This window comes from Dromiciops gliroides, chromosome 3, assembly GCF_019393635.1.
Source record: "Dromiciops gliroides isolate mDroGli1 chromosome 3, mDroGli1.pri, whole genome shotgun sequence".
NCBI lineage: Eukaryota > Metazoa > Chordata > Mammalia > Microbiotheria > Microbiotheriidae > Dromiciops > Dromiciops gliroides.
In genome coordinates this window covers 569560214-569586036 of record NC_057863.1, presented here as the reverse complement: position 1 = coordinate 569586036, position 25823 = coordinate 569560214, and the positions used below count along the sequence as shown (strand labels likewise).

The 25823-nt window shown below is 37.2% G+C and overlaps 1 protein-coding gene across 6 annotated transcripts in view; it reads right to left on the bottom strand.

Annotated features, from left to right (window-relative positions):
• Positions 1–25823, bottom strand: part of FNDC3A (fibronectin type III domain containing 3A) — a 180556-nt gene that overhangs the window by 8401 nt on the left and 146332 nt on the right. For 5 of the 6 annotated variants that reach the window (XM_043992461.1, XM_043992463.1, XM_043992462.1 and 2 more), the window contains 10 exons: positions 23132–23218; positions 15403–15541; positions 14683–14751; positions 9556–9674; positions 8320–8425; positions 8050–8225; positions 4851–4964; positions 3894–4043; positions 3522–3805; positions 864–1076 (listed from right to left, as the gene is read on the bottom strand). In XM_043992461.1, coding sequence (XP_043848396.1) covers positions 864–1076; positions 3522–3805; positions 3894–4043; positions 4851–4964; positions 8050–8225; positions 8320–8425; positions 9556–9674; positions 14683–14751; positions 15403–15541; positions 23132–23218 — 1457 coding nt within the window. The remainder of the gene's footprint in view (positions 1–863; positions 1077–3521; positions 3806–3893; positions 4044–4850; positions 4965–8049; positions 8226–8319; positions 8426–9555; positions 9675–14682; positions 14752–15402; positions 15542–23131; positions 23219–25823) is intronic. The other variant, XM_043992464.1, reaches the window with a different exon arrangement.

Here is a 25823-nt window from a genome sequence, read left to right as displayed (position 1 = left end):
AGAATGATGTGGAACATATATATTGACAGGATTCCTGACCTCTGAAAGCTGAAATTCTATGGCAAACACACCCACCCACACCAATCCACACACCCCTCCTTTCCCCACACACCATAAGCCAAAATACAATATTATAAGGTAATTATATACAGATATACACATATAGAAAGAGCACATGCTTCTAATAATTTGTTTTAATTGAAAATAGTTTGTCCTTTTGAGCTTCCTCCTTTTTTCCCTAGTGAAAAAACAATCTCAATACTTGTAGACTTAATTGCTAAACAAAGATTTAGAAAAATTCAGCCCATATGCCAACTATTTAGTCTATAATATAATTTGAAGATAGCTTTGGAATGAGCTGGGGAAGGTTGCTTGCTGAATTGAAGACAAAGTGCTACAATGAACTTCTTGTGGTTGAATAAAGGAAGAAGATGGATAAAAAGCCCATTTTCTTTTCACAGCTCATGAGTTTTCCAGAGATAAATTATACATGTTTTCTACGCCAATGAAAAGAGAGGAAGTTTACATTAAGCCTTTTCATTTACTAGAAAAGTACATTTTTATTTACGAGAGGGATAGGGTCTTCAACTGTGATTTTACTGATGTATGCAACTCCCTCTATCAAGGCAGGATGGCACTTTCCGTGCAAATTATTGTCTTTAGGAGCTGTCAAAGGCACTAAGAAATTGTGACTTGCCTAGGTCACAAAAAGGGTAAGAAGCAAAACTTAAACGCAAGTTTTTCTGTGAGGTAGTCTTCCAGATTTTTTAGAGAATCATTAAAAATAGGTAAGTGAATTTCTTTCACCTTCAAAATTTATAAAACTTAAGCCAAAGGAATATACATACAAATCTAACCCTTACCTTCCATTCTTATCTTCCATTAAAAGGTGGTATTGAATGGAGTCTGTAGGTAATGTCTTTGGGGTTCCTTCCCCCCACTTTAGCTTGAGGTTTTGGTGATTGTAGGCAGCACATTCCAGGCGAGGAGGATCAGGAGGAAGGGGCTTCGTTTTTAATTTTATCGTGTGGCTGAAAGGACCAGCTCCAAGGCTATTCAAAGCTTGAATTCGTATTCTAAGAATCACATGTGTAAAATGATACTGATTAATTTTAAATTATAAATGATTACTGTATAAAAATAGTTACAGGCCTACCAAACTTAGATAAGGGGGAAAAAACCATTAAACTTATGCTAGCATTTAAAAAGCCCCAAACTATTTCCATTTTATTCTTTGGAAATTGGAGAAAAGCTTACTTCTCAACATGAACTTATGTACAATACATTTTACTCCCACCATAGCAGTGCAGACACAAGATCAAAGGATTTGAAGTTGTAAGGGACCTTAGGAAGAGGCGGGGGGGAGGGGGGGGGGGCAATTTCCATTATGATTTTCACGAAATATTGAATCTCACTGTGTTCAAGATTTTTTTTTTTTTAAGTAGAGAGTTAATTCCCCATTTTCTTTAAGAATGATCTTGGGGGGGGGCAGCTAGATGGCGCAGTGGTTAAAGCGCTGGCCCTGGATTCAGGAGTACCTGAGTTCAAATCCAGCCTCAGACACTTAACACTTACTAGCTGTGTGACCCTGGGCAAGTTACTTAACCCCCATTGCCCCGCAAAAAAAAAAAAAAAAACAACAACAACAGGAGCAGCTAGATGGTGCAGTGGATAGAGCACCGGCCCTGGAGTCAGGAGTACCTGAGTTCAAATCCAGCCTCAGACACTTAATACTTACTAGCTGTGTGACCCTGGGCAAGTCACTTAACCCCAATTGCCTCACAAAAAGAAAAAAAAAAGAAAAAAAAAAAAGAATGATCTTGATTCTTTTTTTTTTTTTTTTTGGTGAGGCGATTGTGGTTAAATGACTTGCCTAGGGTCACACTAGTAAGTTTCAAGTGTCTGAAGCCAAATTTGAACTCAGGTCCTCCTGACTCCAGGACTGGTGTTCTATCCACTGTGCCACCTAACTGCCCCAATGATCTTGATTCTTAAGTTATAACAGACTCTTCTCTGTCGAAGTGACTTCTAAGCAGCAGGGTATGGTAGAAAGTATACTGGACATGGGACAAGAAAGGCCTTCATTTTAATGCTGCCTACAAAACTTATTAACTCTGTGATTATAGGCAAGTTGTCAACCTCTCTGGTTTTCAGACTTATTTATAAATTAATAATAACATTTGTGTAGTACCTCCACCTTACAGGGTTGGTGAGAGAATCAAACAAGATAATGTGTATAAATCCTTTGTATCTGAGGGCTGAGCCTGAATGTGGCCAAATACAGAGTGACAAGGATGGACAGTAAAATGTTTTATTGGTATCATGTGTCCAAGTGTCATTGTGATCACATTCTAAAAAGAAACATTTGGAAGACGGAGTTGTCAAGAGCTGACCATCTCACCCTAAAGTAATCTGGTGTAAGAAAACAACTGGAGCACATGAAGGCACTATAGAATCAAAGAGTGTCAGTGCCAAATTAGATCAGAAATTATTTAGTCCACTCCCCTCATTTTACAGCTGAAGAAATCAGGGCCCAGATACAAAGTGATTTAACCAGCGAGTTCTGTTCAGAGTTTACTGGATTTGGAGCCAGAGGACCTTTCCAATTCTGCCATGTGCCATGGGACTCTGGGCAAGTTTTTTAAACATTCTGGGCCCCAGTTTCCTCAACTGTAAAACAAAGGGGTTAGAGAAGATGTGGCTATCTTTGTGAATGACCACAGGTCCTTCCCAACTGTAACTGCATGATCCCATGATCCAATGTCATACAGAAGAATAAATTTTTTTTTGGGGGGGGGGGGAGGGAATGAGGCAATGGGGGTTAAGTGACTTGCCCAAAGTCACACAGCTAGTAAGTGTCAAGTATCTGAGGCCGGATTTGAACTCAGGTACTCCTGACTCCAGGGCCGGTGCTCCATCCACTGAGCCACTAACTGCCCCTTAGAAGAATAATTTGAAACAAATATTTTGATGAGAATTAACTTGTGTGGGTGGGGAAACAGAGCTGAAAACTGATAGATAACTAGTACATTTCATTTACCAAAAAAACCCACCTATTTACCAAAACAGATAAAAATTCTTCCATGGAAATGTTATTTTTAAAAAGCCATTATAACTAAACTATCCCACATTTATCATTCACAACTCTGCTAATGTTGTCACACACAAACTCCTCTGTGGATAAGGGCTGATTCCTATATATATGCACATGTGTAGAGGTAGAAATTAGTGTATGATGTTAAATAGCTGTATATATGTTTGTATGCATACATGCATGCATGAATGTATATAAACATGTTTCCAATATTGTAAATTTGTGTTCTTAACTTTCGGTACAGAAATTGCTTATTCAAACCTAAAAGTTCATTATAGATTTTAATGTTTTATATTTATTTTGCATTTATTCTGAATTTAAAACTAAAATTCATGGTGAGCCACCTTAGGAAACGAGAACTTTCTCTGACTCATTCACCTTTGTTATGTCAATAGTTAAGATTCCTAATACAATTTTGCAAGTATACCTGTATGTTGTATCTGGTTGCAAATTGTCTATAACATAGCTTGAAATCTTTCCCACTGTCACAGGCTGTTTATCTCCAAAGTCTATGCTATAGGACAGGATTTCTGAACCATGATCACACGGCTTTTCCCATCTTATTGCAAGGCTTGTAGAAGGTGAATAATCTGGACTTTCAACTTCATCTTCGCTTACTCCTTGAAGACAAGTCACAACGGCAGGGACTGATGCTGGAGTCATGCATACTACTACTTCACTGAAAGGGCCTGGTCCTGCAACACTCACAGCCTGAAAATAAACAAAGAAACGAGCATGGAAGTACTACTGAAATGCACTTTCTGTTATAGCATAGTAACAATTAAGTGATCCTCTTTACCTGGACCCTGCAATAATACATGGTTGCTGGTGAAAGTCCTTTTAATTCATAATTGAGACCAGGTCCACAGTAACATATTTGCATGCATCCTTCAACTCCTCCCCATTCCAAACGATATTCAGTGACATCTGCTCCATTACTAACTGGAACCTTTGAAACAGGAAACAGATTTAAATTTAAATTTAGTCAAAGTCTGAATCTTGAATATGTTTTCCCAAATACATCTTTCCATGAGCACAACAAAAAAGTTGTTTTTAAAGTTCTGTAAATAGTCAAGAAAATGAAAGCTATTCCTTTTATAGTCTTATGATTAAGATCTTTTGAATTTGAGGTGTCAGAAAGTACAATAAATTTTTTTTTGGTCGGGGCAATGAGGGTTAAGTGACTTGCCCAGGGTCTCAGGTCCTCCTGAATCCAGGGCTGGTGCTTTATCCACTGTTCTACCTAGCTGCCCCCAGTAAATTTATTTTGAAGTTGAATGTTAATACTCATAAAAATGTTGGAAAGCATATTTTATACTGATCCTCCAAAGGAATTTTAAAAACTGACTTAAATGAAAACATATAAAAACCTTTGTCGATTTTCAAAGTTTAAGAACTTTTATCAGTATAAAATAGAATAATTATGCAATGGGGGGTAAATATAATAGAAATGATATAGCCAATTTATTATGAACATGTTATGAACATTAAGTTCACCACTGGTCAAGGTACACTAAGCACTAAAGTAAATATCCTTAAAAAATTCAAAAGCATGTAATAAGTATCATTTTTAATAACTAAATTATTAACAAGGGGTGGTGAAGATGAAGTGTGAATTAAGGTTGAGTTTGGTCTTATAAGATTAGAAGTAGTTACAATCTACAGAATACCATTTTATACAAAATATTTGTGCAGTATAGAAAAGTAAAAATGCAATTTTATACATATACAATAATCCTAAATTAAAGGATAATACCTCCCAATATACTTGTGCACAGGTTGCAGATCTACATGTCACTTGAGGGGGTTTGCATTGATCTGGTGGTCCAGGTGCTGTAGTTATTTCACATTTTTCTGAAAATTGTCCAAACTTTAAAAACAAAAAACAAAAACTGATAACTGCAAGAGTTTCAATTTTTTTTTCGAGTACCTATTTGGTTGCCCAGGATTGTGTCACATATTTACAGATTTATAAACATGCAAGACCCTCATCGTTCAGAAAAGTCTGAAAGAATTGATGTTCATGATCTCCAAGGATTTACGGAATACATGAGGAGGGGTCACTGACATGATTACTGATACCCCGACTTCACCGCTGTCTCTAGTAATTCAACTTCCCGAAAGATTTTATCAACTCTGAGACTCCCACATCCTCAGTAACCCTCTGCGTCAGATCCTTCCAGGAGAAGGTCAACACCAGAGAGCTCCTCCAGGGTCCTTAAGGAGGGGGCCCAGTACTGCCATCTCATCATTGGCCACTTGTCTTCAGGTCCTCATCCTGCTCCCCTACTCTTTTAGCAAAGTGACTAGAATGTAGCAGGCACTTAATAAATGCTTACTGATTACTAATGGCTCTTTAATATTACATATTTATATAATATTAAAAAGCTCCAACATGGGAACTATTTAGATAGAGTAAGAGCTCTTAACTTTTTTGTGTGTGATGGAACCCTTTGGTAGTCTGGTGAAGCCTATGGACCTCTTCTCACAACTCTTTTTAAATGGATTAAAACATGTAGGATTATAATGAGAACAAATTATACTCAAATAAAGTTACTGAAACAGTTTCTAAAATCATGAACTCCAGGAGAGGAACCCTTGACCTACAGAAAGACTCAGTTTAGCTGCAAACCCTTCCCCCATCCTCCAGTTGTGCATATGACTATAAGAATCCTTAAAACTGTCACCTCATAAAAGAAGTCTGAGCAGCACTGTTCTATAAACATCAATTAACCAGATATCTGAGTTTTACTGAACATGGCTGTAAAGATAGAAGAATTTAAAAAGCTTCACTTATGAAGTCTTCCCAGCCCATCCTAAATTTCATTTTTCCATTTTATTTCCTATAACATAGGTATCATCAATTTAGAGCACACTGAATTCTACCACTTCCAGTAAGGTTAAGTACCGTGCCTAGGGTCACAACACCAATAACTGCTTATGGTGCGATTTGAATCTAGGTCTCCTGGACTCAAAGCCAAGTGCTCTACACACACACACACACACACCCTACACATATAAAAATGAATAAGCATACATTTAAACTGTTACATAGAATTATCACAACTATGGATGTTTGGCTATGCCAGTTTATGAAAGGAAAGTACAGGATGACCCTCTCTGACTGAATATGTGCAGTGGGTCCCTCTGATGACTAATGCATATAACAGGCCTAGGCTTAAGAAAGCGGTTCACAGCTTTCAGTGATGACAGTCAGTACAGAGCACTAAAGGAAGCAAAATTCCTTAGAGATTATAAAGTCCTCTGTATGATTTTCTGACTGTGGGTAATGATTTATTTATAGTATGCCTGAGAATACAGGAGCTTCCAAAATCACTCCAAAGTGCTTAGCATAATAGTCTATACAGGAAAAACCAAGTGGACAAAGAATGCCCATTGTTGAGGGTGATATGCAGCTGGATAGGTAATCCACTGAGCTGGTCCATTAGTTTTAAATCTTGGACAGACACTGAAGATAGATAATACTTTGGGCCAAGAACTGAAGAGGAGATAGCTACAGTTAATTTGGGAAACAGTGCATTGTTTTAAATGATACTCAGCTTTTCCATGAAACAAACGAATTTATCTTTCTAATAGCAATATTTTCTTATAATGTTATGTGGCAGGGATTGGCAAATTATGAGCATTATTTTTAAATATAAGGTTTTATTTAAAAATGTAAAAACTATTCTAAGCTCACAGGCTAAATTTGTCAACTCCTGGTTTATGCCAGAGTCCCTCAAAATTGAGGGTGACCCAAAGGGCAATGAAGAGACCTACCGTGTATGTGCCTTTGTGTGTAGCAGCATAATTTGAATGCAGAGACAGACAAGAAATTATCTAAGTGATACATGAAGAAAAGCCGTGATAAGCCAATGATGTAGAAAGAATAAGGGATGATGGATAGCCTACATGGTGTAACAGTACATACACAATATTAAGAGACTAGAGGAACATCCTCACCACACTACATGTAGATTTTTTGGGGGGGAGCAGGGCAATGAGGGTTAAGTGACTTGCCCAGGGTCACACAGCTAGTTAAGTGTCAAGTGTCTGAAGCTGGATTTGAATTCAAGTCCTCCTAAATCCAAGGCCAGTGTTTTATCCACTGTGCCACCTAGCAGCCCCACTACATGTAGATCTTATGAAGCACTTCCAGGAGGCCAGGGACAAAAGCCACCCTGGATGAAAAGGCTATTATCTAAACCACTGGAAGGAATTCTCATACTGATGAGATAATATCAACAGAAGTATTTCTTAAAATACCACTTCACTCATAATGATGATGATAATGAATTTGTATATCTTTTTGTCTAGCCTATTTGTCTAGTCTCTGACTTGGCTAGGTAACCCTGGACAAGTGACTTAATCTTTTAGTGCTCTAGGCTAGGTGTCAAATACTCACTTGAATCAGATTAAAATGTAATTGGGAAATGTTTAACAAAATAAATAATGTTAATTTGTGGTTTTCTAAGTCAATATGCAGCCTATCCTGGCCTCTATCTGAGTTTGACACTACTCTAAGCAACTCTCTAACAAGTTCCCTATTCCAATGAATTCATAGGTCTCTGTCCCTGTAATTTAAGGTGTACAAAGCATTTTCCTTACAACAACTTTATAAGAACTTGTGACCATGCAAGTATCATTACCCTTGTTTTAAAGATAAAAAGGTTGACACACAAGGAAGTTAAATGACTTGTGTAGTATTGTTCAATAGTAGGAGTCAAAAGCCAGGAGTACTTGAACCTAGGTCAGACTCCAACTCTAGCACACTGTCTCACTAGTCTTACAACAGTTCAAACTAGAATAAACAAGAGTATTGCCCAGGAGTCAAGGCCTCTATGGAAAAATGTTATATATGCAAAGCCTAGAAGTTAAAATCAGTTTCAAAATATCATTCTCTTAAGGAATTTAAACATCTCTTCTTGCAAAATTAATGAGAATGAAAACCCTACCCCAATTTTGTTAGCTGCACGGAGTCTAAAATGATATGTCTTTCCAGGAAGAAGGTTGCTCACTGTGCACTCTACTTCAGAACCTTGGTAAATTTCTCTGGGTTCATCTGTTTCTACAGGAGACATTTCCACACTATAAGAGATAATTGGTGATCCGCCATCAATCTGAGGTGGTCCTAAAAAAAGGTGGGAAAATTTGTGTAATTTAAAATATTGAGCACATTTAAATACCTATTCAATTATATACTATATTGCTAAAGTAGAAATTACCCCATCGTAGTTGGATTTCTTTTGCTTTTGGTCGACCCTGTAATCTGGGAGGGAAGCATGGACCAGGAAGCACAGCTGGAGTCTGTACCAGTAATGCTTCAGATGCCTGTCAAACAACCAAAATAATCATTTTTTTTTTAAATTAAAGAAAAGCGATATAAATACCAAGGTTTTCTCATTAAAGAACTATCAGCTAAGAATATGCGAATATACTCCTGACATGTACGGGCTATATGATCTAGGACAAGGCATTTAACCCCTCAGTGTCCCTTGGCAATTCTCTAAGATTTGTAAGAGTTGTTGATTTGTATCAGAAGAGGGAATTTTGACTTCAAAGTTCCTCATACTGAGGAAGTCATAGGTCTAGACACCATTCTGTACCCCCCGCCCCCGCCAAAACAAAAACAAAAACATTGGAAAAGGGTCAAAATTACAAATAAAAAAATTTGTTAAAATATTTCTGCCTGAAGTTGTAAGTATGTATTTAAATAATGGTATTATGCAGATGCCTATTTAAGTCCATTTTAATAATATGAATTATTCAATAATATGCATCAAATAAATTTTTGGTTAAAAAAAAAAAAGAAGTAATTTCTGACATTGCTAATAGTGATATGCTTGCGTATGTAGCAGCCTTCTGAAATGAACCTTTTAAGATACTCAGATTTCTTCCTGGCCATCTTTACACCAAGTCCCTTGCACCCTGGTCATCATCCTTATCTGCCCTTTCCCCTCACTACTGCTTTCCAGTTCAGAGCAGAAATTGTCTTGGCTGTATCCCTAAGTCTTAGGATAAGAAAGCACTTAATAGATAAATATTTCATTTATCTGTTAAATTTGTTTTTCTGAAATTAAACATCCATTAGTTTATTAAGCACCTATTGTACATGACAACAAGCTAGATGCTGATCATGTTTACTAAGTAGGAATTGATTAAATAAGCATGTTACATGTTCTAGGACAGAAATAAAGATAATTTAAATGAATAATATGCTGTAAATAATAAATTAATGATTTATAATTCACATGATCTATGATCTTTGGTATCTGATAACAGATATACAAATGTACAAAAATAAATGTTATTGTTCATATTCACTAAAAATTTATCAAGCACCTATTGTGGGCAAGACAAAATGTTAACTGATTCCTTCCATTAAAGAGATATAGGACAATAACTCATAAGCAGTGCCCCTCAGAGTGCTGTTCATGTAGCTAAATGAAATACAGCATTACCGAACTCTGTCCTCCATCACTAACACAGTATACACGCAGGCGATAGGGGCAGCCAGGAGTCAGGCGATCACAGAGATGTTCCCGAGCAGTGCCACTGTATATCACATCCCATTTGTTTCCTATTAAGAATTAATGCACAATCAATTATGGACTAATGCTTGACATTTTGGTATCATGGACACGCAATGTATCTTCACTTCATTAAAACAAACATTTGTGTAATTTGTCAGAACAATCCTAAGCCTACTTAGAGTTTCCTGGAAATGATCTAATTTCCTCTATATACAGTTTCCAAGGCAAATTTGTATAGATCTGCTGATGTGAAATATCCGTTACTTTGTATAGCTTCTGGCAAAGATAGATGATTTGCTTTTAATTAAGCATTTTAAATGTGTTCACTGGTCCAATAATAACATTATAGATAAATAAATAGAAGAAAAACCAATAATTTGAGTTCAGCCTATTTAAAAGACATCTTTTGCTTTCCACATAAGCAAGGTCACTCCCCAGCATTTCTTTTGTTGCTGTGAGTACTTCCTCTACCAAGAAAGCCTTCAACAAGTCCTCTACATCTCAGTAGATGATCTGAAAGAGTTATTGTGACTAACAAGAGACATACAGTATTTGGAATGTTTCCAGGTTAGCAGGAGCTGTCTAAGATATCGATCTGATGGCACAGTTTTAGTGAACCCCGGGACACAACCTCCTGATGTTGAAGTCATTTTAAAACACAATGGGGGGGGGTGTGCAGCTAGGTGGGGCAGTGGATAGAGCACCGGCCCTGGATTCAGGAGCACCTGAGTTCAAATTCGACATCAGACACTTGACACTTACTAGTTGTGTGACTCTGGGCAAGTCACTTAACCTTCATTGCCCTGCCAAAAAAACCAAAGCCAAAACCAAAACCAAAAAAACAACACAATGAATTTTTGGAGAGTACTATTGCCAGAAGGCAAAATATAGAACTTGCAAAACCATTTGCTTTCATTTCTTCACCCAACAGTGGGAAGGTAAGGCAAGAGGAGACAAAGCTAGGGTTTATGAGTAAGAACTGAATGAGGACTAATCAACCTTAAAGAGGAGATTTGCAGTATAAGGGAAACTGCAAAAGCGAACAATTCTAAACTCATCTGGCTACTTCCTCACTCCTATCTACCTCAACCCTAAGCTCCCAAAGCACCCTGCATATCTGTCTATCCCTTCTACTGTGTCCTTGGGAATGTCCCTTCCATATCCACTTCAAATTATTTTTTATTTTTACAATCAATCTACCCTCCTTCTACTTCCCCCTTCTTCCCTTTCCCTATTTTCCTGTTCAGTGAAATGTACTTTTGTATCCAAGTATCTGTGCATATTCCTCCTTCTTTTGACCAATTCAAATGAGTGATGTTTTTGTTTTTTTGGTGGGGGCAATGAGGGTTAAGTGACTTGCCCAGGGTCACACAGCTAGTAAGTATCAAGTGTCTGAGGCCAGATTTGAACTCGGGTCCTCTTGAATCCAGGGCCAGTGCTTTATCCACTGCACCACCTAGCTGCCCCTTAAATGAGTGATATTCAATTGTTAGCTGTACCCCATCCATGCATAGGGGTCTACTTGAGAACCATGGTTACATGAGATAATTGCCCCATATCCTCTCTCCCCCCAAGTGTATTCTTCTTCCCCTACCTTTCCATTATTATTTTTAAAAAAACCATCAAGATACAACAGGACCAACTTCCCAGGTCTCGTCTAGTTAGACTCCCTCTGTGATCTCTGATGATATGGTTAAGAGGGGATATATGTATGCAATTTATTCTTGTTTAGTCCTTTACCATTGTTGATTTTTTTTTTCACCTTTTAATGTTTCTCTTTCATTCCTGTGTTTGAATTTCAGTTTTCTGCAGCTCTGGTCAGGAAAGCTTGGAATTCCTCTATCTCATATCTCATTATAGATACCTCCCCCCACCCCCATTATGTTAGGTAGTTAATTCTTTTTTTTTTTGGTAAGGCAATTGGAGTCAAGTGACTTGCCCAGGGGCCACACAGCTAGTAAGTGTCAAGTGTCTGAGGCTGGATTTGAACTCAGGTCCTCCTGAATCCATGGCTGGTGCTCTATCCACTGTACCACCTAGCTGCCCCCGTAATATCTCTTTTTTCCCCCTGCTCATTCTTCTAGCTTCCTTGCTGACCTCAGACTTGATGTGAGGGTCAGGCCCTGTGCATTGTGGAGGGAAGGTCTGTGCTGATCCTGTTGCTACTTTCTTGGGGTAGTATTCTATTGTTCAGGGCCGGCTTAGGCTCAGTATCTGTTAGTTTTCAGTACTACCAAAGTGGTCTGATGGGGGCAAAGTCTAATCGCTATTCCTTTGGTCTGAGCTCTATAAAGTCCTGATCTGGGTTTGTGTCTGAGGAAGAACAGACTGCCACTAGACTTATCCCTGTCAATTAACTGGGAAGCTTTGTTGGTTCAGAGTGAAGATTGCAGGCCACCTTTTGGTCTGGGAATCTTGTCCTGATTATTCCTTGGTAGGTAGAGATCCTGCTCTGAACATGGGGTCTGAGTCACATACTTGCTTTTGAACTTGCTTCTCTCCAGGTATTTTTCTTAGGGCAAAAGATTAGTGGACACTAATCTTTCTATCTATCTCCTTATACTGACCTGGGCTGGAAAAATGACCTGTCACTTGGATTTTAGGTCTGGTGTGTCCTCTAGGAGTTTGGAGGAGTTTGAGGGGGAGGGGGAAGTTTCTAGCTACACTGCTTCTTGCTGTTCCACTATCTTGGCTCTTGTCTGCCTGCTCCTTAATTAACAAACATCTTTCCTCTTAAATGTCTTTCTTATTCTTTACAATTTCTGGCCTCCAATAAGAGGCACGGATCCATGATAACACCACTTCCCTTACCACCCTTTCCAGCATGGATTACACACTCTTTCTTCACCTCCTGACTCACTGGTTGTGGCAGGGAAGCTGTAATATACTTTATTTCACACTGTGCCTTCCAAACTCTCCCTTGACCACCTTCACTAATCAATATCACTTCTTTGAGGTTCATCCTATGCAGATTTTATCACTCAATCACGAACCCAGCGACTTATCTACAGACCACCAGAAGATCTTCATTCCTCCTTTCATGAGTTCAGTACCTGGCCCACAGTTTTTCTCAGGTCATCATGTACTACCCTCGTATTAATAGCCTTCAACACACACACTGATTTTACATCATTCCCAACATTCACTTTCTTCATTCTTCTTCACTTGCTGATAAAAGTTGATAAAAAAAGGAAATCATGCTGACTGGGCCCGCAATGCAGCAGGGCAAAACATTCTACTACTCTGTCCTAATTGACTTATCATCTCACTCTCCAGAGTGGCTATTCCAAACCTTCTTGGCTTTCCTTCAGCTTCTCATGGTACTCTTCTCTCATGCTTTACCAAACAAACAAAAAACCCCCAAACCAAACCAAACCAAACCAAACCAAACCAAACCCCCCCGAATAAAAAACCCCAAACCAAAAATCCCCTCAAAAACCAAAACCAAAAAAATGCAACCCCTCCCCAAACTGAGACCATTCACTGAGACTTCTTTCCTTTTAATTTAAAATTATTCAGATAACTTCCTCCATTATCTATTCCTTTACCCTGATATCTGATGATGAGGTAACCGATGGGTTGCTAAGGCACATCCTTCTACATCTGACTGATCGTGTCCTCTCTAGATTTTTCTTTCTTTCTTTCTTTTTTTTGTGAGGCAATTGGGGTTAAGTGACTTGTCCAGGGTCACACAGCTAGTGTTAAATGTCTGAGGCTGGATTCGAACTTAGGTATTCCTGAATCCAGGGCCGGTGCTCTATCCACTGCGCCATCTAGCTGCCCCTCTCTAGATTTTTCTAATAAATTGCCCCCAACATCTCATTTTTGATTTCTCCTTATCTAATGAGTTCTCTTCTGCTGCCTACAAACCATGCCCATGTCTCTCTTATCCTTAAAAAAGCTCACTTTATCTGATGCTAACTATAATTCTTTATCTCTCTTCCTGTTTATGGCTCAAGTCCTTGAGGGAAACATTCAACAACTGTTGCCTCTACTTCCTCTCCTCTTGCTGTCTTCAGAACTTCAACTGTCCTTTTGGGTCTCTTGAAATGGCTATACCATAGGTTATCTCAAACTCAACATGCCCAAAAGGAATAATCTTTCCCCCCAAATACCACGCTGATTTTCTGAACTTCCCTATTACTACTGAAGGCGCCCCCTTCCTTCTGGTCCTTTAGGCCGGCAAGCCTGGCATTTCTGATGCCTTACTCTCGCTCACTCAACAGATCGAATCTGTTACTTTTACCTTTGCATTTCTCGCATATATTCCATTCTCTCCACTTATACAGCCACCACTCTGGTTCTGGTAGTTAAAGGCACAGACTACTCACAAGCTTAATAATTCTTACCCACGTGTCAAGGTTCTTCCCAATTCATTCACGACTTGGGTGCCAAGGTCATAAGTTTCTTTCCTGTTCAGTGTGCTTCAGTTCCTTTATTTTCTCTAGGATCAAATATAAAGCTCTCTGCTTGGAATTTAAAACTCTTCATGACCAGGCTCTTTCATATCCTGTCTTCTCACACCTTATTGTTCCTTCATACACTCTTAAGGCCCAGTTATACTGACCTATTTGTACTTCCTTGAATAGGACTATTTCCATGGGCTATACCTTCTACCTTCATAGGCTTCCTTAAAAGACTCAGATTCATTTCTACCTTCCTGCAAGAGGACTTTACTGGTCTTTTGAACTGTTAATTCCTTCTCCTTTCAGAATACCTTCACCTAGGGGGCAGCTAGGTGGTGCGGTGAACAAAGTACCAGCTCTGGATTCAGGAGGACCTGAGTTCAAATGTGGTCTCAGACACTTGACACTTACTAGCTGTGTGACCCTGGACAAGTCACTTAACTCTCATTGCCCCACAAAAAAAGGGGAATACTTTCACCTACTCTGTAATATGTTTTATATGAATTAGTTATTTGCATATCTCTCCTAAATTAGAATATGAGCTTTTTGAGGGCCTCTCTTTGTATCCTCAAGTGCTTTGCACAGGCCCTGGTATACAATAAGTGCTTAATAAATGGTTGTTGACTGTCTTAATTAATATGATTCTTACCATTTGAGCCTTCTGAAATTTCTACAATATACTTATTTATAGATGCTCCTCCATTGTCTTTTGGTGGATCTGTCAGAAAATAAAACAACCAAAACTGACATCAGGTAAAGCATAACAAAAATATTTCATTTGACATATTTACTGAAGTTCTGATAAATCATGTCTTATTCAAGTTTTTATAACAATGTAATGTGTAAAGTAAAGAATAAATTTAGAGTTTTGGAACTATAAACGAAGATCAGAATCATGGTCTGAAATGTTGCTTTAAAAAGAATCATACACAAAAATAAGGCTTTATAGCTTTCAAAGAGGTTTGACATACATTATTGCAACTGAAAGCCATAACAGCTCTGTGAGATAGGGAAAATGTCACTAATATCCCCATATTGATGATAAGGAAATGGAGGTTTCAAAGAGTGACTTGTCTAAATCTCAGACAGAGGCAATATATGGTTGAGCAGGGACTAGAATCCATTTCTCTTGACTCAGGCCTAATCCAATGTTCCTTCACTATACTGTATGTCACATTTCTGCCCAGAAATTTAGAGTGCTTCCCATTTGCCTGAACACCAGATCTGAATTCTTTATCGTATACGTATTCAAAGAGCCACACAACACTTCTAATTATAATGTGGCTTGAATTTGGCCCCATCTGGACACATGAACTTACGTAAGGATCTTTGAAGAATTTGTATTAATATGAAAAGGAAAACACCTTACCCCAAGTTATTTTAAAATTCTGTGAATGTATCTTTCCTTTAACTGAAGGTTTTAAAGGTACTCCAGGTTTATCTGGACAAGTAGTAAATTCTACTACTTCACTTGGATTGCTTTTACCTTCTGAGTTATAAGCAATAACCTATGACAAAAACATACAGAAGTAATTTTATATAAATCCAGCATAGGCATAATCTTTTAACAAGGTGATTGTTGACAAGACAGTGTTGGCTAATTCCTTCCAGTATTCTGACCCTGGCATAAGCATAAAAAATGAGCCAAAGGGAATACTTGTATGTGATAGGATGGTAGGTATCCTTGTAATAATGGTTTATTTGTTTAATTTAGAACCTTTATTAGCTTTTTAGTACATCCAAACGATATTCAATCTAAGGAGTTCAAAATTCTTTTCCTTAGCAGCCTGACAATCAAAGGGTAAACTTGAGCTTAATTTATCCCCTGCTGAACACCAATAAGTTTGAAGTGTTAAGAAAACCTAAATAATGCCAAATAAGCCAAATGAAGCTCCTCTTAATCTTGCTTTTGAGCTAATAAACACCCTGTCTAGTTATCTCTTCTAAGAGCAGAGTTTCTTCTTTAGTTAAAAGCCATAAAGAGTAATAGAGGATAGGAATAGAGATCAAACCTATGGCTTCACTGATAAAGAAAACTCCCAGATGAGGCAACTCCTACAACCAATATGTCCTGGGTACCTTCTTGTCCAGGGGGACATGGCTAATCAGAGGCAAGGTCAGACCCAGGTCCTCCCTGCCTCTAATCTTTTTTTCCCCGCAACACCATGACGATTCTCCTCTTTTTCTTTATTAATCTTATTAACAAAGTTAAACAACAAATATTCCTTGAACACTCATCATAGATAAGGGACTTTGCATTGGGAGGAACATACAGATCTAAGAGACAGGAATACTTCAAGAAGTACATCATCTGACTGGGTATATAAGCTATTAAGTATTAAAAGACAATTGACCAGTAGCGTTAAGTGCCAAATGAATGGTAAAGACAATCTGTGGTAGGAATTTAGAGGAAGCAGAGATCAAGAGTTAAAAGGTAGGAAGGAATAAGATGTATTCATCAGTAAGAAATTAGTATGGACTGGCTGAAATAGAAGATTCAAATAAGGGACCAGGGGGTAGTATGTGATAAGGTTGGATAAAGTTAGATTAGGACAGAAGGGTCTTGAATCTCAAATGAGATAATATCTGTAGAGCAAAGAACCTGGTAAACAACAGGCATTTAATTCCTTTCGATCTTAAACTTTTTCCTGTAAGCAACATGGAGACACTGATTTTTTTTTTTAATTGAATGTGTAATATAATGTAAGTTGTGTTTTAGGAAAACTTAGTAGAGGTGGGAAAGGAAAGAATGTGGAGGCAGGGTGATCAGCTAGGAAACAACTGCAATGATTCAGGCATGAAGTAACAAGGGCCTAGGACTACTGTGGGGGCATGGGAGAAATGGAAGATCTGGACAAAAAGTATTATGAAGAAAAAAATGAACAGGATTTGTTGACCATCTCTAGTTGTTTACTGTAGGACCTCCAAGTATTCCTTATCCTCTGAAGTCATGCCAGGGATCCTTTTTCTCTGGATATGCTTAACAATTCTATGATTGATTCTGAAAGGTTCTACTTTATAATCTCTCATAATTATCAGCTCCATCACTGACATCTTCTGTTGTGAGCTGAAGCATGAAATCTGTTAGTAAATCACTTTGCTTATTAATAAAGTGGATAATAATTAGCTAGCATCGATATAATGCTTTAAGGTATGCAAAGCACTGTACAAATATTATCTCATTTTATCCTCACAATAACCTGGGAGGGAAAATGCTATTATTATCTCCATTTTACAGGTGAGGAAACTGAAGCTAAGGAAGGTAAAGTGACTTGCTTGGGGCCACACAACTGGTATGTGTCTGAGGCTGGAACTGAATTTAGGTCCTCCTGACTTTGCATCTAGAGCTCTTTTTGCTACACTACCAGCTGCTTCTAGTATTGTGTGTCTACTGCAAGCAAGGCACTGTACTAGGCTGGATTATACACAGTGATAAGTTATTTGGAAATATAAGAAGTACTAAATATTTTTCAAACTCTGGTAACAATGACCTGGTGGTAGTGGTAAGAAACTGATCTGAACAAACTGAAAAACTGCAAAGCACAAAACAAACGTCCATGTAAAAACTACAGGTGTTGATGGTTTAAAATTAGTAGTCATCATCAAAACAACAGGGTCTTTTGTTGTTGTTGTTGTTTTGTTTTTAAAAAATGTATTTTATTTTAAACAAATCCTCCAACAAGAAAAGTTTTTTGTTTTTTGTCTTTGCTTGGAAAAAGGCTAGGCAAACGACATACTTGTCAAGTGCATCTGTATAGCTCGGCAAAAGTCTCTTATTGGAAATAATGTTTTTTACAATGGTGGACAAAAGGTCTTTGTCTCAAAATTTGCTTTTTCCTTCTTTGTTTTGTTTCTCTTGATTCTACCTAGGCTTTATTAATAGTCTTCTTCATTTCATAAATCTTCATAATATCCATCAGACCCTCACCAATGTGTAACATTATCATTCTTCTTCTTTTTTCAGGGCAATGAGGGTTAAGTGACTTTGCCCAGGGTCACACAGCTAGTAAGCGTGTCAAGCGTCTGAGGTCAGATTTGAACTCAGGTCCTCCTGAATCCAAGGCCCGCGCTTTATCCACTACGCCAACTAGCTGCCCCTGTATCATTATCAAAAGAAGATTCTTCCTCCAACCCCCCCCCACTTTTATCTTTGCATTTTTTTTCTCCACCTAGGTGGAGAAATCAAAATGGATTAATAATTCCATTTCTGCTTCTATCTGAATAATATAAGTATATAAGTCTTGATCTTTCTTAAACTACTACCTGCAAAGATGAGGTTCAAGAAGTTGTTGACAGTTATGGAGTAGTTTTCCCCAAATAGACTCTCTCTCTCTCTTTTTTTTGGTGGGGCAATGAGGGTTAAGTGACTTGCCCAGGGTCACACAGCTAGTAAGTGTCAAGTGTCTGAGGCCAGATTTGAACTCAGGTCCTCCTGAATCCAGGGCCGGTGCTTTATCCACTGCGCCACCTAGCTGCCCCCCACATAGACTCTTTATGAAAAACTCAGGCAGCCATGTGGCACAGTCGCTGGAGGGCTGGGTCTGGACTCAGAAAGACTCAATTTCCTGAGTTCAAATCTGTCCTCAGACACTTATTAGCTGTGTGACCCTAGGCAAGTCATTTCAGTTTCTTTGCTAAGAAAACTCCCAATGGGGTCAGAAAGAGTTGGAATTGACTGAAAAACAACCAAACACAGAGAAGCGCAAATGACCCCTCTGTGAATTGCATCTGTTCTTAGTTGGACTTGCTGATGACCAATTAAGAAGATGTAGATTTTCACAAATTTATCTTATTTATCTGATTCATTCTTAACTGTTGATTTTTACTAAGTGCTGACTGATATAGGGGCAATCACAGCTGCTGGCTTCTCAAGTGTCAACAATTTCTTCTTTCTCTTGTCCCTTTTGCTGTATTTTATACTTGATTTCTGTTTCTAACTTAGAGTTTTCTGTTGTCAGAGCTTTACTGACTCTTCCTGCTGGTCTTTCTCAGCAACATCTTCAAGGTCTTTTTGTTTCTCCTGGGCTGTTGCCATGGTTTGCTGCTACCTCTGGGGGAAATCAGAGTTTGAGTAATTGGCTACGGTCGCACAAAGTGATGTTGGGGACACCATAATGCATGAGGTAGACTCAGAGATGCTGCTGCTTCAACATTCATCAGCTGTCCTGTGCAGATCAGGGCTGGTGCAAATCCCTGAGTCTTCCCAGCAACGTTCTTTATAGAATTGTTGTTAATGTTTTCTTTAATCTCTATATGCAACCAAAATCAGTACTAATGTGTTGTGAAAGAAAAAATAAGTAAATATACCAGGTATCTCTTGTATTTTACAAATCCTATGGATATAGAAATCATGCCAGGAAGTTAAAAATGACCTGTGGATAAACATTAGAGATTTTAAAAAATGGAGCTAATGGATTCAATCATCTATGCATTATATAATTAGGGTCTGAATTATAAGAGTTCTTTGGAATAGAAGCAAAGTGTAGCCTATTTTAAAAAGGAGAAGCATACAGAAACAAATGCTGTTAGGAACTTTCATTTTCAATAAAGATCTTCTAGATAGGATAGTTTATACTCCCTGTTATTAAATCCTCACCACTCCCTAAATTCTTCAACTCCTTGAAACCTGGTTTCTATCTTCAACACTTTAAGAAGACTGCTTTTTGCAAGACTACTCATGAAGTCCTATGACCGAATTCAATGGCTTCTTTTCCATCTTTATTCTTCTTCACCTCTTTGCAACTGCTGACCCTGTTGGCCTCATTCGCCTCTTTTTCCTTGGTTTATACAACACTTCACTTCTCCTATCTTATTTCCCTTAGGGGATCCCATCTACTCAAAGGTTTAAATTCCTTACTCTGACATTCAAGGCCCTCCATGATCTGATCACAGCTTATCCCATCAGCTGCACAGCTCATGATGCACCTTCATCAATTTCAGGTTCTTGCCCAAGTGTTTTCCAGGCTCCTGTTGTTCCTTAATCTCTCTCCTGACTTTGTGAATGGTTTACTTTGACACATCTCATTTAAGGCTTTCAGGGATCATTTTCTCCAGGAAGACTTTCCTGATTCCACAATTAAAATGATGTTCTATGATGCTTTGTTTGGTCTTTACTATACACTTATGTTATTGTTACTTGTGCTATAGTACATATGTACCTATCAGCTCATATTTTTAAGTGACTAGACAGTGATGACTATTCTGTGCCACTCCTATTAAAGCCTGATGCTTCACTGTCATGAGGGTGAGCCATGGTGGTAAAGCCAGTCATTTATATTATCAGTGATTTCTCTGCTCCTCTGGATAATGCAGAGAGTCTCATAATGTCAATTGTCAAATGTCATGATTTAAGAAGGAATATTCATTCCAGATTTACAATGTATGACAACCTTCTAGATTACAATGAATTCTCTAAGTTACAATCGTGATGCTTTTTAAAAAATCAAAATACAATTACTTGTGCCTTTCCCACTGCAAGTCAATCTTTAGTAGGCAAACTTCACTGAACCTATGGGATGGTCTAGCTTTATTGTCATTACTGATTTATTAGCTTATGTAGGGCTGGCACTTTTTTGGGATATATTTACACTATGTTTTCAACTTAAGGGAAAGAGCTCAGTTAACAAACCTAACTAATGGCTTTATTCAAATATTTTGTAAATAGTTCATGTTTTCTTCAAACATGCCTCTAATTCACACTACCTGAGAATGTATTTCTGTTTTTTGCTCTAAATCACTATTGATTAGAGAAATGTAAATTAAGACAACTCTGAGGTACTCCCTTGAAACCTATCAAATTGGCTAATATGACAGAAAAGGAAAATGACAAAAGTTGCAGGGGATGTAGGAAAATTGGGACAAAAATGCACTGTTGATGGAGTTATGAACTGATTCAGCTATTCAGGAGAGTAAATTGAAACTACCCCCAAAGGGCTATAAAATCCTTGGACCCAGCAATATCACTACTAAATCTATATCCCAAAGAGATAAAAAAGGAAAAGGACCTACTTCTACAAAAATATTTATAGCAGCTCTTTTACTGGTGGTAAAGAGTTGGGAATTGAGGGGACATCCATCAATTGGGGAACGGCTGAACAAGTTCTGGTATATGATTGTGATGGAATACCTTTGTACTATAAGAAATGATGAGCAGGATGCTCTCAGAAAAACCTGGAAAGATTATATAAACTGAAGCAAAGTGAAACGAGAAAGCATAACCAGTAGAACACTGTACACAGTAGTAGCTATATTGTACAACAATCAACTATGAATAACCTTGCTATTCTCAGCAATGCAATGACCTAAGACAATTCTGAAGAACTTATGATGGAAAATGCTATCCATCTCTAGAGAAAGAATTGATGGAGTCTGATTGCAGATCAAAGCATACTTTAAAAAAAAAATTTTTTTTTAAATTTTAGCAGGGCAATGGGGGTTAAGTGACTTGCCCAGGGTCACACAGCTAAAAGCATACTTTTTTAAAACTTAATTTTTCTTTTTTTTTTTTCCTGTGTTTTCTTTCACAACATGACTAACATGGACATATGTTTTACATGACCCAATGAGTATAACTTGTATCAAACTGTTTGCCTTATCACTGAATGGGAAGGAAGGGAGGAAGAGAATTTGGAACTCAAAATTTAAAAAATTGTTTTTAGATGTAATCACAGAAAAAATAAAATATTAAATAAAAATTAAAAAAAAGGGCATTTCTATTTTTAACCCACATGCCTATATGATAAATACCAATATGTTCAGACAAAGCCTACAGAGCTTAAATTATGAATAAAATACAACTTTACAAAAAACTGAGTCGACATGAAGCAAAAGAATTCGCTATTAACCCATTTATGCCTACATTAGGGTAAATGTAATGGTATTTCAGCAAATGACTGCAGAAAGGGGTAATAGACTTTTGAACTAGAAATGTTAAATGTTATAAGAACAAGCTTTTAATTAACGAAAGGAGAAAATGAGACATTTCAAGATATTAAAAACAAACATGATTTTGAAAGCATTAAAACCTACATCTAAAACAATCTGTGTTCTAAAATGATCATGCTTAACCACACATGGTTAAGTTTTTAGTCAGCCAGTCTGAAGATGAATGATCTCTGCTATTACATTTAAAGGATACCATTTGTTGTTTAAAAGCAGCTAACATCAGATTACCTGTTACTAAATCGAATTATGAAATAATAATTAAAAGAATCACAAACGCATGACACTGTGCCAGTCACCAGAGCTAGGAAATTAAGCAAGATTCTTGTTCACAGTTTACTATATAAGATATACAATACAGACCCACCCACACCCCCCCCCACACACACACAGAGGCAAAGATAATCAACTGAGAGAGAGTGCACTCAAATGAAACTCAAAGGCAAAACCTAAAGCTCAAATGTCTTTTTGTTTTAAACTCCTACCAAGACTCTTATCCTTGCTATTAAAATGCTGATCCTACTTATGGAAGAAATTACCAGAACATTTATGATAAAAGAGAAAGATGAGAAACAAAGGGCTTAGAGAATTAACAGCACTGTACAATCAACCCCCAATAACTGATCAAAGTTGACAATTAAAAGAAAGGTTCTAAATATGTGCAGTGTCACCTGGGAGTGGGTTTTCTTCCTTCAGAAGGGGCATCAGCTATGTATCATTTTGTGAAGAGGTGAAAGAAAATTGCTAACTACATAGTAACTGCAAGATAGTTCCATTCTGTTGTGTTGTACAATTAGTAAAACAAAAGCTTTACTAGTGTATGCCTGATGGTATTATACTATAATCATCAGTATCAGCCCTGAATGTGTCTTTTGGAGACCCCCATTTATACTGTGAGAATAGGGTGCCAGTAAAACATGAAATATGAGTTTTAGTTTAAGGTGATTCTAGTTGAAAACATTCTAGATAAACTGCTTTACACAGTCTAAGAACAAAAGAATGACATACATTAAATGTTATTTAATATTAACATCATTAATTGATATTAATAATATTGAGCAATAATATTATATAAAATGTAACATAAAATATTTAAGGTTTCAAATTAAAATTATTTAATCATTTAAAATCTTATTTTAAGATTTTTACAATCTTACCTTAAACTTGTACTTTGTACTGCGTCTAAGATTTTTCACTGTGTAAGTAAGATCCTCTCCATCATATTTAGGCTTGAAACCATACCCCTGTTAGAAGATAAACACACATACATATATGATATACAAATGCACATATCTATATTTATACTTACAGTTCACTTTTTAATGGTGGAAAGAAGGGGAATCATGGAAAAGGACCTATTTTTTTCTTCATCTTTAAACGTCCAGAAGTGCACGCAAGGTACTTATTGCTTTGTTTAAAGTTAAACATCTTTACGCTGAATTAGGTTGCACCAGTTCTCAATGGTGAAGGGGGAGAGAGGGAAAAGATAGGGGGAAATCCACCTAATTAGTTAATTAGTTAAGCAAGTGACAATGAGAAGATCTGTGCTTAATGATGTTTAGTCACTGGGTAAGGAAGTCTTTGGCCACACCAACCCATGAAATGAAGAAAAATTACAGAACAGCCGTCTGTCCTATGTAGCCTGTTTCTGCTTCTGCATATACCACGGTAGAATGACATGGGGAGGGGTAAAGGGAAGAGGAGAGAGAGGTGGTTTAAGAATTGCAGTTTTTAAGCTATCTATCTATCTATAAACATAAATTTATGTCATGCCCCTAACTTAGGTACCTCATCCCAATTTTCAACTCCTCGTTATATGCTATCTTCAGCAACTAGAATGCCCCTAATTCCTTTGCATTCCTAGTACTAAGCAGAGTGCCTAAAAGAAGAACCAGAGTGAAAGTGTTAAGACCTGGATTCTGATCTTGGATTTATACTAATGAGCTGTTAGAACTTAGCTGTGCCCCTTCCCCATTACAGGACTCATTTCCTCACTGGCAAAATGAGAAAGCTTAGACTGTTTATCTCTAAAATCCCTTCTAGCTCTAACATTCTGATTTTACTGAACACATCAATAAAATCTTGGTTATCTGGAAAAACAAACAAACATACATAAATTTAACTACTGGTACTCTAAATGTAAGATCTTAGTCCTATAAAGAATTGTTATTGGAGGTTTTTATGACCCCATCTTTTGGCTAGAATTTAAAAAACCCTGGCGCGTGGTGCTGAGAGTGCTGAATCCTAACCAGAGTCCAGTTCCCCTGATGACATCTCAAGCCTCCTTTGAAGACAAAATTTTAAGGACTTTAATGGACATTTTTGTTTTTCCTTCTGTTACTACATACATTATCTGTAATATGTATTTTCCCTTTCCTATATTGTTATTATTATATTGTTTGTTAGCATTGGTTATGATATCCTGTTATTTTATTTATTGTTTATTATTTATTGTTCCATCAAGGAAACACCCTGTGTATCTTAACGAAATGAAGGGGGGGGAGGGAGAAATGTATAGAATTAATTGTTATTTGAGGTTTTTATGACCCCATCTTTGGCACTGGCCTGGGGCTCAGGCCAGGGCCTCTACCCACTGGTTGTAGCTGTCACCATGGCGCTGGCCTGAGCCCCAGGCCAGTGCCAAAGATGGGGTCATAAAAACCTCAAATAACAATTAATTCTTTACAATCCAAAGACAGAGTGACATATTTTTGGAACAAGTAAATCATGTAAATGGAAGAATATTTTATAAATTTTCCTGGTTGGTTTTATCATGTGCCTAAAGGAAATAAGAAGCATTATTTTATGGGATGCTTGGTCATCTTTTTACTTCAGTGCTCATGAAGAGAATAAGCAAAAAAGACCAATGGAAATAAAATTATAGATTAAGTGCCAACATCTGCTACAAAGGATGAAGAGGGAGAAAAATTCTATACAGAATTGGGTGAGATTATTCAAACCAAGTCAACATATACTTTGATACTCAGTAAGCAAATGTAAAAATGGGTACAGGATGATTAAAAAATGTTGGAATATATTGCTTGGGTCTGAGAAAAAGAAGAGATTTAGGCTTATAGCTTACTCAATCTGAGAATCAAGTATCTGTGGTCAGACTATTGGTTGGTTAGAGCAAACAAGAAAAAAAAAATCACTCACTAGTGATGAGTTATTTGGCCTTACCACCCATGAAACAAATGATAAATACAAAATGGTCCTCAGCCTTGTGAAAAAGTATTGGAAAATGGATAAAGAAAGGCAAGAATACTACTTTTAGACTATCTATAAATGTTCATTTTAATAGAAGTACTCCAAAACATGAGATTCATGTTCAATGATAATTAAAGCGACATACTACTGAATCATATCTATAATGAACATTCTTGCTATAAATGAAACTGGAGCAGAGAAGGAAATTATATCTAAATGAAGGAGCAAATTGAAAGGCATTGGCAGAATTGCATTTATTGTGCATTCAAAGACAACAGAAAATTTGCACTTCTGATGAGTCTATGCAAAAGATCATGAAGATAACAGCACTTGTGTACCAACATTTGTTGAAGAGAATTAGGATTTACAAAAGTTCTACAAAGTCAATACAAAATTCTAAACTTATTCAATAAACACTTCAATTCTGAATGATATAAATTATGGATTTAGAAATCGATGAGGTAAAAGATTTGTGGATTAAACAAAAGCCTTGCATATATAAACGTGAATACTTTCAGGGACAAAGTTGGGAGGTATTAAACCTGGCAAGCATTGAACTCTATCATACCCTATCAAAAAAAAAAAAAAAGAAATTGTCAATATTTTAAGAGACAAGTTACTGATACGAGTTATTACAAATAG